Source organism: Lampetra planeri, chromosome 29 (genome assembly GCF_965212315.1).
Source record: "Lampetra planeri chromosome 29, kcLamPlan1.2.h2, whole genome shotgun sequence".
Classification (NCBI taxonomy): Eukaryota; Metazoa; Chordata; class Hyperoartia; order Petromyzontiformes; family Petromyzontidae; genus Lampetra; species Lampetra planeri.
Genome location: NC_136135.1, coordinates 6017144 through 6030067, shown reverse-complemented (window position 1 = coordinate 6030067; position 12924 = coordinate 6017144). Strand labels below are relative to the sequence as shown.

The window sequence follows — 12924 nt, the reverse complement described above, 5'->3', positions numbered from 1 at the left end:
GCTGTGTCGGGTGGTGGCGGCTTTTAACGACACATTTATATATTTTATGCGATCTAACCCAAAAACCTCCATTATGACTGTTGAACTTGTTTCGCACCATAATCGGAGGCGGGTGAAGGACAACAAACTAAACACAAGAATTTGTAAAGACATGCGTTTTCGATTTCAAAGTGCATAGCTCCAGTGGCTTATATTCACTTTCATTTATTAGGTATAACCCTGTGAGCCATGCGGCTCTTGAGTCAGGTGCAACCGCAACAAACAAAAACATGAACAAGAAACATCTGATCTTGATTTGAAGCTTTTATGACTGCAGGAATCCATACTCTTTGGTTCTTTCGGTAAAGTCACGTAGGTATAAAATAAAAAAATAAATCGTGATTTTTTTCGTGATTTATTTTATTTTATACCTATGTGACTTTACCGAAAGAACCAAAAAGTAAAGAAACATCTAAAACCACACGATCCAGTGACCATCTTTGTTCGCTGGTTAGCCAACATCCACTGCTGCTGTGAGAATAACCGGGAGTTCATGTGATGGTTTATGCTCCTTGACGAGATCAGCAACGTTTTGTGGTTGATGTGTGATTCATTTTGTGCTCCTGCCTGCAGGAAGCAAAGCATCTGGCTGCGTTTAGAAGCACAATGCGTAAAGGGTTCAGCCTTCTGCGGGAGAAGGAGGAGAAATTGGGGCTGCTGAAGGAGTCCGTGATGGACGTGGTAAAGAGAATTAACGTATATATTTTAGAAATGTTTTGCTTGTTTCTTGACACCATGGATAGCGACGTAGAAAACACAAACATCTAATCATATGTACAGCAATTTTTACAGCTGCAGCATACACAGTATACATTTATGCAATGTCAAATACATTTATAGAAAGTCAAGTACAGGAATAAGACAGCCAAGGCAATCAAGCACAAACATAACTTCCAATGCCTTCATGTTATACATAGCATTCCCATGTTTAGTTTTTAAACTTAATTAAAAAGTGTATTTCAACCATGGAACTAATAATAATTGTCCATTTTAAGTGTGTATTTTTTGTCACATTGGATTGACATTTAGCAAAAAATTGTATTCCGTGTTAAATCTAGAGCAAAGTAATACTGGCACGATAAAGATGTGAGATAAATATTTTACGGTGAGAATCACCTGATCATTTCCGAAACCTGATTACATGACATCACTTGGTTTGCTCCATAAGAAGGGTGTATTAACTTGGAACGCACGTTCACTTTGTAAATGGTGTGCACAATAACCGTTAAACTTGCAGTTATTTGTTTTACAGGTCAACATTTTAATTATCACACGAAAGTACTTTTAATCTGTGTCTTAATGTTGCTGCCTTAGTTGTCAGATGAAGAAAGCCAAGGAGTGCCACTGGATGGCAAGAGAGTAACATTTGATATCGATATGTCATCGGACGATCTCAGCAGCGAAATGGACTTGGACTTCAGCTCTCAGCAACGTAAGCAAAACGTTTTCTATAAATTGACCTTCATCTTTAAAATGCCTTTGAACAAAGCACCTGGATTGCGCTTCTTCTTGTCAGTTCTCGAAAGCAAAGCAAGATTGTGCCTGGGTATTGCTAGGATCGGTGACCCCCATACATATAACAATTTTTATAGGCTGCTGTGGTGCTACGCTTTGGTCAGCAGAGAGAAAGTACAGCCTAATCCATTGTTTCACTGTACTTCTACACTTCCATTTCTATGGTTCTTGCATTTACCAACCTGCATTGGCCAGTATGGTGAAGTATAATCATATAGCCACCATGACCTGTAAAGCATGTGGAGGCACTCTTCCAGCAGTGGATTGACGAAGGGCCATACGTGGACATATGACCAGTCTATCTGGAACATTCATAAAGTTTGTAAGGTACCATTCATAAAATTTGTAAGTTATCAAAAATTACAATATACCAGCAGAGTGCAGACGAAAGGGTTAGCACAGCCTAATCCATCACAACATCATGCATGTTACACAAGTTGCAATTATACACTTATAAAAATTATGACATTGTGGCTCAAACATTTCAGATTAATTTTCCATTTTTGTTATTTTGACAATTAAACATTTATTGTGTCAGAATACATTTGTGTTAAGGAACATAATATCGTGTACTAACTAATGTCTTACATGTAAATGGTCACAACATTTTAAATTGATTTAAATGAGTCTGCGTCAATTGTACGCATTACATCGAGTTAAGTTGAGTAACTCTGCATAATGGTTCAGTTGGCAAGTGCACGTGTAATCACAAAGGATATTAACGGTTATTGAGCCACATTTCCTGGCTTGTGATGTCACGTGGAATATGCCAACAAAATGTAATGGGTTTTTTTCATTCTAAACTGTTAAATTGAACGTTCAATGTAGGCAGCCAGGATATTTGCTTTTAAGCACCAGCTGGGACAATAATGCTCCCAAGGACAACTCTTAAAATAGAATCTCCCTGGATTTGGCTAAGCTGATTTTATTTGTGCATTTGCGTGTGTGGCTTTGACATGATAATCCGCAGGCTTTACAAACCACTGGAGTGCAAAAGTATACATGCCACTAAAGCTCCAACACATGTCACGCTTTTCTTTACGTCAAAATATGTTTGTTTTTTTGTAATCTTTGAGGAGTTTCAGTTGAAATTAAAAGCATTTTTGTTTATCTGTGACAATGTTAGAAAACCAAGGCAAAAAATGCATGATTTCCATGGATTTTTAATACTCGTGAAAATTGCAGTTGAATTCGTAGCAAATTGAATCCGTATTAATTTGGTGGTAAAATGGAGTTTTGTGTAATATAATGCGTCGTTCTCAATATCAATTTAATTCGTAAACGTTAATCAGTCTTGTGTCCGCACTACATATCTTGATCATCTTACGACGTTTCGCCAGTAATCACAACTAGCATCATCGGACAACTAGCATTATCAAGCGACATCCAGATTACTGGCGAAACGTCGGTGTCGAATTCTAAATGTTGTGGGTTTACTCTCCAACACCGGTGTGCTGTACGAGTAACGAATTGGCACGTTGTGTTTACGTGACAAACCGTAATAATTGGCTGTGTCGGGTGGTAGCGGGTTTAACGACACATCGATATTTATGCGATCGAACCCAAAAAACCCGTTATGGATAATATTGGTCACAAATGCCAACGTGTTAAAACATTTTTATATTGTTTTTTTTTATATAGGGATCCCACAGTCTGCTGTGCAAGGCGTTGAAGTGCAGCACCTAAGCTCCTCCATCCAGAGGCTGAGTCGAGAACTTACAAACGTTCTCACGTTGCTGGGACAGGCGCAGCCTTCGTTAACAACATTTGGCACTCGATTTGCAACAGGTGCCTTACCGCCAGCTGTGACCGGGGGTGTACCCATCTCGGCCTACTTCAGGTACCACACGCCCTCTCGTGTTCTGCATCAGAGAGTTTTTTTTGCAATGTCGTATCATGCAGTAGCATTGCAGCAATTTGTGATGAAGTACTCGGTACCCCCTTTTTTCAGTCAGAGGAAAGTTGTAAATGTGAATGTAATCCGGGGTAGAGTAAGTTTAGTTTTATTTATTGGGGAATATTAGGTTAAGCCACTAAAAGTTGCATCAAATATATGATCATGTTGTTACTAAGTGACTACATTTTACTCCGTTAGTGACAGATCAGGGCAATTGTTAGATTATATACGTAAAGTAATGAAACCAATAAGAATACATCTTTATTTTTAAACCAAGTTATCATTGTGGTTAAGCGGAAATGGATTCTGATATTCCTAAAATGTTTCAAAAAATAACGTTTGCAGTATATTTACCCATGCATGTACACATATGTAATCCAGTTCCGATAACATTGTTAACATTATTTAACTTGTATGCTTGAAGGCCATCCCAGATGGGCCTTGGGTCTTCTGCTCCTCTGGCTCATGCTTGGGGCCCTGTGCCGGCGAGTGTCACTCAGACGGTGGATGAAATGATGGCTGAGAAGTGGCGCAAGTATTTTCCAGGTTTGCGGGACGTGTGCCCCATTCTTGCAGTCAAACATTTTCCGCTGTGAATTTCGACTTTTAACTCAGAAATCCGGGTCCACGCCTGGAGCAGTCGGTTACATGCAACTTGATTGCATGCAACCGACTTGCTAAAACGTGGAAGCAGTTGCACAGTCGATTGCTTACAGAAGAGATGGACTCTATCTTCAAGCATCGATCTGCCCAGCTATTGTAGCGATGTATTTCATCACATGCACACATTTGGGTAATGCGATTGGAAGTTGCAATCCTGAATACGTCGCTTAATTTCCTTGTTGCGCAACTACTAGCTCAGATGTGGTCAAAGCAGTTTCAGACAATGATAAAATTTTAGCGATTTTGAGAGCGACTTTGTTGCACAACTGATCGCTCAGATGTAGAACTGGGTTTTCTTATCAGAGCCTTACTTCTGCATTGTAACAAATCGAGCCTTTTTGTGGCCTATTTTTATCCAGATTGAGCAATAGGTCACAGACTACGCTCTGCATAAATATAGATGTTGTGGTTTCCAGAAATGATATACACAACTTGAAACTGATAGTATCCATTGTCCATCTGTACTATTTATATCTTGTTATTCATATCTCATTGGTTATGTTCCCCCACATTTAGGAGGAATTCCGCCACTTGGATCTACCTCCACTATCAGGACGGAGAACATGATGGGATACCTATCTGCCAGGTATCAGATGTGCTGAATGGCTTAATTTCATACTATATTAGAAAAAAAGGTTTTCCACCTGGATTCCTGCCTGGCTGCCTGGTATACGGCCAATTGCGCTTGCGCTGTGTTAACGTCACCGCGTACATCTGCGTCACCCGCATCCTACAGCGTTGAGCCGGGTTTGTGCTGACTTACTGCCACCACCCATTTCCCACCACCCTGGCCGCATTTGCATGGGATACGCTATTATATCACACAATGATTATAAAAGTTTGGCTCTGCTGGGCTAAAAGGTTAGCGTGCAGCCAAATGCTTGGGTGCAGTCCAAAGATTCTCTGCAGCCCAAAGGTCGCATGTGGCCCAGAGGTCAGGTGTGGTGCCCAAAGGTCGTGTGTGGGGCCCAAAGGTCGTGTGTGGGGCCCAAAGGTCAAGTTTGTGACCCAAAGGTTTTGTGGGCCATTCTCTAGGACATGGGTTTTACTGCAATGCGAGAGATCTGAATGGATACGTTCTGTCACGATGATGTGACACTGATAACACAATCAGGATAAAAAAAAGGCATTGTGAATATTGACTTGGATTCGCTGTTGTGTGAAACTGCAAAACACAAACCTCTGCAAACAATTCTGTTCATTGTTTATTGATTACAGTTTTGTACCCATATGAACAAACTCCAAGTGAAACAGTTTAGTACGGGAGCATGTGCTTAGTAAGTGGATGGTGGTGTGTTCAGTGAGCAGATACGCCGATTCCAACAAGCTGGAGCCTTAGGAGTCGGTGTGGACCCATCCAGCCTGCAGGACTCGATCGCCCAACACAGAAAGTGGCTGCACGACTTCAGAAAAGACAGCAAATCGTATCCTTACAATGGTGGTGACGTTAATTACAATGACGGTGTTATAGCAATGCCAAAATATTCACGCATTTGGGTAGCATAGCAGAGTGTGGCCTTTTCCAGTGTTTCGGTTTGCACAGAACCAACAGTTTAATTGCTGAAGGTTGGCCGGTGGTTATAGCAACGCATGCTCTATCACTAGTAGTGATTCCTTACCAGTGTATTATGATAATAATGATAAACGCTACCATTAGTGTTTTATTATCATTTTTATTAAGAGTGGTGACTACTTAACGGGCAACAGGGAGCAGTGCAGCACAATCAGTTTTTGTACGGTACTTCTGTTCTCCGACGTACATGTTTCCCCGACTTCACCAACCTGCACTCACAAGAGTGATGTATTGCTCAAGTCAACACGCATGACCCACACGGCTTTGAGAGGCCATCTTCCAACAGTGGGTTGAACATAAAGACTGCACGTGCACGCGATTGGTATGACATACAACCAGCGACTTGGAGCTAAAGAACAGCCAGATGCCTAAGGATACCTAAGGCAATTACTCTGTAACATAACCTGTGCGAGGGAATTTCAGCAGTTGCACGCATGCACAGGTTGCATTTATTTTATGAAGTGCATTTAAAATTATTTATGTGAGTAAGTTGGTGGCATGTCACTAAACTGTGTTGCATTGTTGAAGGTTAAATTATTCCTTAATGGATCAGCCCTCTGATTCCTGCCAGTACTACCATGTCCCTGTCCGGTCGGCCGCTCCAGTTGGGCTTGGATGAACACAACAGCATCCACGTCTATCAACAGTGACAGAGTCCACCTGACGGGGATCACCAAATTGTGTGCTGCGCGATCCTGGTTCTATGCACTCAGCGGATTTTAGAATGTTTACTTGACTCATCTGAAGCAACAGCTGCAATAGCTTCGAAACTAAGTCCTGGTGGGTGGTGTGATTGGGTGCGTTTAATAAAAATGAGGTGACCAGCACAATTGAAAGGCGTTGTTCTAAAGATGAAGCTTGTATTGCGGATTGACCAAATGGAAGACACTACTTAATTTTACTGTGATACTTGTTCGTCATTTTGGAGGCACGAAATAATGTACGACAGAGGCCACTTGTGACTCGCTTCAGAAGAAATGCAGAACTCGTTCTGTCACCGCACAATTTATTTTTTTAAGAAGTGTTTTTTTTTAAGGAAAAAGCATTCACTCTGTGACGATGTAACTCATCTCGGTACTTGCTGATAAGCCACTCATTTTTGAAATCACTCTTAAAAAGTGCCTTCAGAATGCAATGAGCTTGTGGGTAATAAATGCTCACACGTCATATGTGTTTAAACGTGACCAATTTAATTTTGAAGATGTTAACATGGTTACAATTTATATTCTTGATACAAATACGTAGGTTTTAAAAAAATAAAAATTATTCCTACGTAACAAATATGTTACACTACTTGCATATGAAACTTAAACTGGTTTGATGGACCATATCGTGAACCACTCGTCCACGCTGCTTCATTGGAGGAACAGCAAATCGACACGAACTCTCTCCTGAAGCCGTCGTGGCTATCAGACCTCTACATTTGAATTTAGCTCCTGAACATCTTGCCATACGCAAGAACAGAATGAGCTTGATCTTGTTCAATAAAGACATACCATCTTACACAGTGGTATAGCCTTAACTTTATAAAACATAATCTATTTTCTAAGCAATAACATTAAAAAAGGTAATTGAATGTAATTTGTATTTGATAGGATAAAGCGCAACATCTGTATATTTTTTGCTTCAATGTATGTAAATGTGTTATTTAAAATCAGTTTAGAACATTGCTTATACACAGTTGAGATGTATTAATGTCATAATTAAGGTTTTGTAATACTGTACGTGGCATTTTTAGACCCATGTGCATGCTTGCTTTGTTGAGATTTCACTTCTCCGTTGTGAATGGCACATTTACAATTAATACATTCAACGGGAATTGGGAATCACATCTGACCCAACACGTGAGCATTGGTTTTAATGTATTTTAAGCAATCAAATGGTGTTTGTTGTTGAGCAAAATCTCAAAGTTTTCTTTCGTGTGACATTCAAATATTTATTTCACTTTGTATGGGTGCTGTGTTGCATCATTGCTCTACGTTCATCTTGGGTTTTTGTTCCATACGTGTGTGTGTTTTAAACAATTAAATACCGCACTTAAAAAACACCCTCGCTTACAAGTTGTACATTTGGTCCATTTGCATCTGATGTACGTTTAGTGATGACATTTTGAGAGCAAATGAAAGCCTATGAAGAGCTTTGCCAGGATTATGTATCCACATGGGACACAATGATGGGGAGAGGCGGATTTGTGTGGGGTGTTTTGCGGAAGAGACGAGCGTGGCTGATTTAGTTGCCTTGGTTACTCAAAATCTCTGAAGTTATATATAAAACACATAGTTGGTCCTCTAGTCGTATGTGATATGCCAACAGGGTGGCCAGCATACTGCAGTTATTTGCACTTCAATTGTACGTGTGCCTCCGGTCAACCGTCTAGGAACCCCCCCAGATGGCTGGCGTGGTGGATGTGTGGAGGGGATAATGTTGTGGGAGAGTGGGGAGCGCGACCACCTCCCCTTTGGCCTAAGCGACTTATGTTAGAAGCGAAACTGCCCCGAACGCAGCCGGGGAGTCCACGCGTGGCACCCGAATCAGCTCCATGTGGTTCCAATCCCTCTCGTCCGCCGTGGACACTATGTTGGCGACTTTGGTCGCCATCCTGTACGTGGTAACCCGCAGGGTCAGCGAGGTGAGCGTCCGTGGTGTTTATGTGCGCGCACATTATATGTAGATATCAATGTGCATTTTAGAAGCATACATTAAGTGTGTATACCTTGCAATAATAAGACGAGTGAGTGGTTGTCGTTGCTTAAGTCTTGACACGATGTTTTTTTTTTCAGAGTTGATATGCACCCGCGTTTCTTGTTGAATCATAGTTGCTCATTTTAATGGGCAAACGACGCTTGATTTGATAGTGCACCTTTTAAAACGTGACGAGGGCTGAGTATTTTCGACGTTCGAGTGGTAACGCGACACGACAAAGCTCTTTGCGAATGGGTCGTGCGCTTTGACAGCGGGCCCCCGGTGGCTGAACATTCGGTGCGACGCAATGCAATCTGCAACGTGCTTGTTTGCGCTTCCACAGCTGAGCTTTGATTTCTTCAGCAAGGAGCAGCAGCCCGTCCCGTACCAGCTGCAGTACCCGCTGCCCTGGCATGTGCTGTCTGTCTCGCAGAGTCGCCGCAGCTCCAGAGCAGAGGTACGGACACCTGTGTGTGCGTCTCCACCCTCTCTCACCGTTGCTTCATCTCGGCCCCTTTCAGGTGTTAAGAATGCGTCAAAGACAAAGGTTCCCCGTATAGCCTTGATAGACTTTTGGGGCAAGTGCTGTGATCGAGTAGCAGCACCTATGGAGGCCGGCACGGCACACGAGGGGGTGGGTGGCCGCGCCACGCCCGGCCGCCTTTGTCTCCCGAGTGGTGATGTTTACGCACCGTGCTAGGTACTCATTTGAGGCTGAGTCGACGTAGGGGAGGCGCAGGGCTGGTTCAGATAATCGTCACTGGTGTTGCCGAGAGCTGGAATCACCCACCCATCTACTTGCACGCACAGAGGAGGCCCACATTTCACAATGTTGGTGAATTGGAAAAAACAACCGCTCACTTTCTTACGCAGTCAATCAATTTACTCAAACTTTCCAAAAAGTAACGATTGCAAAATAAATGGCATTGAGAATAAACAAAAAATTCCATTGAAAAAATTGTAACATTGATCATTTATGAAATGAAGTGGCACGCTTTCACTCTGATGTGTTTTTGGGTCATTGCACGCATTGTTTGGCATGAAGTCCGACGTTTCTCTTCACGTACTGGGTGCTTTTTAAATCCTTTATATTAAGTTCACTTGCTTGCGCGCTTGCTTGCTTGCTTGCGCGCTTACGACCGTGCAAATTTTTCGGTCGTTTTTTACCCACTTCCCGTGATCCAATCGAGCTGACATTTTGCACACAGACTTGTTGTGCGTGACAATTAATTTTCGTGAACATTTTTTCCCAAAATTTTACACTTTTTAGGAAAAAAAAATATATGTAATTACCAATTGCTTAATGGTGGCAAGCAATCATCTGACCCATAGGTGGCAGCCATCTCAAGCCAGAAGACGAGAGGACTCTAGCCGCCACGCATATAAAGGATTTATAGTGAAAAACTTAGTTTTTACTGGTTAATTTTTAAGGAACTGATTTCAGACGTTGGACATCATGCCAAACAACACGCGGTATACCCCCAAAAAACGAGTTGCTACCTGCCTAGATTTGATCCCGACAGTCTGGGAATTGGTACGTGTGTGTGTTTGGGTAGCAAGAATTGATTTGTACCGAGGTCTGGGACTGGTATTGTGTTGAACCTTATTACAGAATGTGGCAGTGCCCAAGGGCTGATTGAGAAATGTCAGGATTTGGTCAACAGTGGAAAACGTGGCGACCCTACCGAAAACGGATTGGAGCGCCATACAGCACAACCGCGAAAACAGCTGTAGCAACATAGTTTGACATTTAAAATGGAAAAGGGGGAGACTCAATGGGTGTAAAGTAGATCTTTATCTGATCATGCGGGGATTGATCTCGGCATTTCTCTGCCCAAAGAGAAATGCAACAATATTCTGAGAAACTCACAACAAATATTAATAGTTAACACAATAAAGGTATTAATCATGTATTTGAGCCAGATTTTTCCACTTTAGCCACCCGTGAACGTTATACATTTTAATGAGCTCAACATGCCCTAGATCAAGGCAGGGTTCATGGGGGGCAACGGTTGGCGTCTAAGTTTCAGCATTTCACCTGAACGCCATCCCCTATTAAGCACATGAAGGTTGAGGCTCGTCGTGCTCAGTCAATCGACTTAATAGAATGAATTATAGCGTGACCTCTTGCGGAGTTTATTAATTAGAAAGTTTCGTGCCCGGATGTCCAAATTAATTTGTTGAGAGAAAGAAAGAAAAGCCCCCGAGAGTACTTTCTCAACAAGGCAAAGCTTGAAGCAGCGCACCCATTTCCTAATTAGAGTGCGGTAGAAATTTCACATTGACGTGCGGAGGTTTTATCTACCAAAAGGACAATCACTGTGGCACTTAATTTTATCGACTCGAAAAGCCAATGGACGGCTCGCTCGGCGCCTGCCTGGGATTTTAATCCCTCCACAGCCAGTTCTATGATGATCTGACCAACCGTTTTCATGCAATTGATTGCACGTGGTCGCTCACAAATGTATTACCACTGGCGAATTTTACTTAATTCGTGTGGCGGGGACGCTTATTTATCAATGCAACTCAGTCCTGAGTTTGTGTCATCTCATCCACATTGCAAGTTTGTGCCGCGATCTATACTACCACGCGTTTTTCTTTCGTGTTTTGATGCTGTGTTGCGCACACACGTAAATGCTTTTAAAAGTTTTTGGAATCGACCAATGTGATTAATTTCATCTGGCCGTGTAAATTGAGCCGCTTAGAAAACGGCGATCGCTCAGTTTTCCCGAATGGCACTTTTACCGCTGAAAAACTACCAGCATAGGAAGTGTTCATTATACCTCAAAGGCACTCATAATAACTATTATTGTGATTATTGTGATGTATATATGGGTAGAGTGGGAAATGATGACCCAGTGGCTGGCACATTGTGCTCCAAAAAACCCAGGGACCCCAGTTTGATTCCCAGCCGCAGCTGACATCGGTGTCAAGTGTTATCAGAACCCTGTAAGTGGTCTGCCCGAGGTTGGCACAGCTTTAAACCAGACGTACATATCAGCAGCACGGGTGATACAAAGCGGGCTGGGTGTCGTGTTGCTCACACCATTCTGTCATGTGCTCTGCTGCTCTTAAATAGGTGCCCCCTAACAGCACTTACCATAACAATGTGAACATCTGTACGGATGATATTTGTTGTGTGTGCGTATGAATGCGTGTCGGCATTCGTACGGGAGCAATAGTGTCGCGGTTAGCGCGCTGCGTTACAAACCCGGTGACCCGAGTTAACTCCTGCTCACGGCCAACACCAGTGACGTTTATCTGAACCGGTCCCGGGCCTCCCCTCGGTCGACTCAGCCTCAGATGAGTACCTGGTGTGGTGTGTAAACATCGCCACTGGGGAGACGAAGGCGACCGGACGTGGTGCTGGCCACTCACCCCCTCGTGTGCCGTGTCAGCCTTCGTAGGTGCTTGCTAACAGCACTTGTCTCAAAAGAATGTTGAGCCTATACGGGGGACATTTGGCTTCTCACAGAATGATGGTGAACCTCACCGAGGAAGTGAAACTTTACGTATGAATATTAACAAACAGAAAGGTTATGTTTATTCTTACCGTATTTGCACTACAGAAATGTTTATTGCAACGTTCCTGTCACATATCAGCATATCATTGACTACGGTCACGATCATCATCAGCCATGGTCACTCCACTGCTGGATGAAGGCATCCCCCAAGCCGCTGTCACCTCTTATGACCCCGTGATGTTATAATCCACCGAGCATCTGCACACGAGCTTATTTCACTGCCATGTCATCGGACAACATTTGTTGCTGAATGAAGGATTACAATTTTCTGTAAAAGTAAAATATATATATAAATATTTTGTATGCACATTTACTTCCAATGTGTGCTTGTTTAAAGTGTACGCTGCCACGTGTGTTCCATTGTGTTTCTTTTTCAGAAATTATGTCACGTTTACGATGGCTATTGAGTTTTGGTGAGTCGTCTACAAGCCACGATTTATAGAGCCTCAACATTCGAGAACAACAATTCACGATTTCGTAAATATTTAACATTCACTTTCTAAATATGCTGTATATTCCTGGGTTGACATAAAACAAGATAGTACATTACAGTACTTGCCAATGGTGATGTATAAGATGCATTTTGATAGATACGCAGGATGCAATATTGTTGGCATTATATACACTCAAGTTAAACTTTTTTAAAAAGTGGGATGCATCAACAATCGACTCCTTGCACTGTGGAGGTATTATCAGCCGAAGAAGATTGTTTACCCATGCTAAGCGCGTCCCATCACCATTCTCTGAATTGTGCAGATCGGTCATATCGCAAATGGGGGTTCATCACGCTCACAACATTGGCCAGTGGCATTTAAAAGACACGTTACACGATTTTAAAACGCCGGATGGACACATTGCAATGAATGAAACAAAATAACGACTCTTTTTTTGATTTAAAGCTTTCATGACTGCAGGGATTCATATTCTTGGTTCTTTCGGTAAAGTCCCTTCTACGTGACTTTACCGAAAGAACCAAGACAAATAATGACTGTGAATCTGTTTCTTTCGATGTTTGTGATTACGGATGATTT

At 42.3% G+C, this 12924-nt stretch overlaps 1 protein-coding gene across 6 annotated transcripts in view; it reads left to right on the top strand.

Moving 5' to 3' along the window:
- CEP164 (centrosomal protein 164) overlaps positions 1-7734 on the top strand; it is a 30798-nt gene extending 23064 nt beyond the window's left edge. For 5 of the 6 annotated variants that reach the window (XM_078608155.1, XM_078608156.1, XM_078608157.1 and 2 more), the window contains 7 exons: positions 613-720; positions 1354-1471; positions 3196-3394; positions 3876-3997; positions 4631-4700; positions 5416-5538; positions 6241-7734. In XM_078608155.1, the coding sequence (XP_078464281.1) occupies positions 613-720; positions 1354-1471; positions 3196-3394; positions 3876-3997; positions 4631-4700; positions 5416-5538; positions 6241-6337 (837 nt within the window). In that variant the 3' untranslated portion in view covers positions 6338-7734. The remainder of the gene's footprint in view (positions 1-612; positions 721-1353; positions 1472-3195; positions 3395-3875; positions 3998-4630; positions 4701-5415; positions 5539-6240) is intronic. The other variant, XM_078608159.1, reaches the window with a different exon arrangement.
- The last annotated feature ends 5190 nt before the right edge of the window (positions 7735-12924 follow it).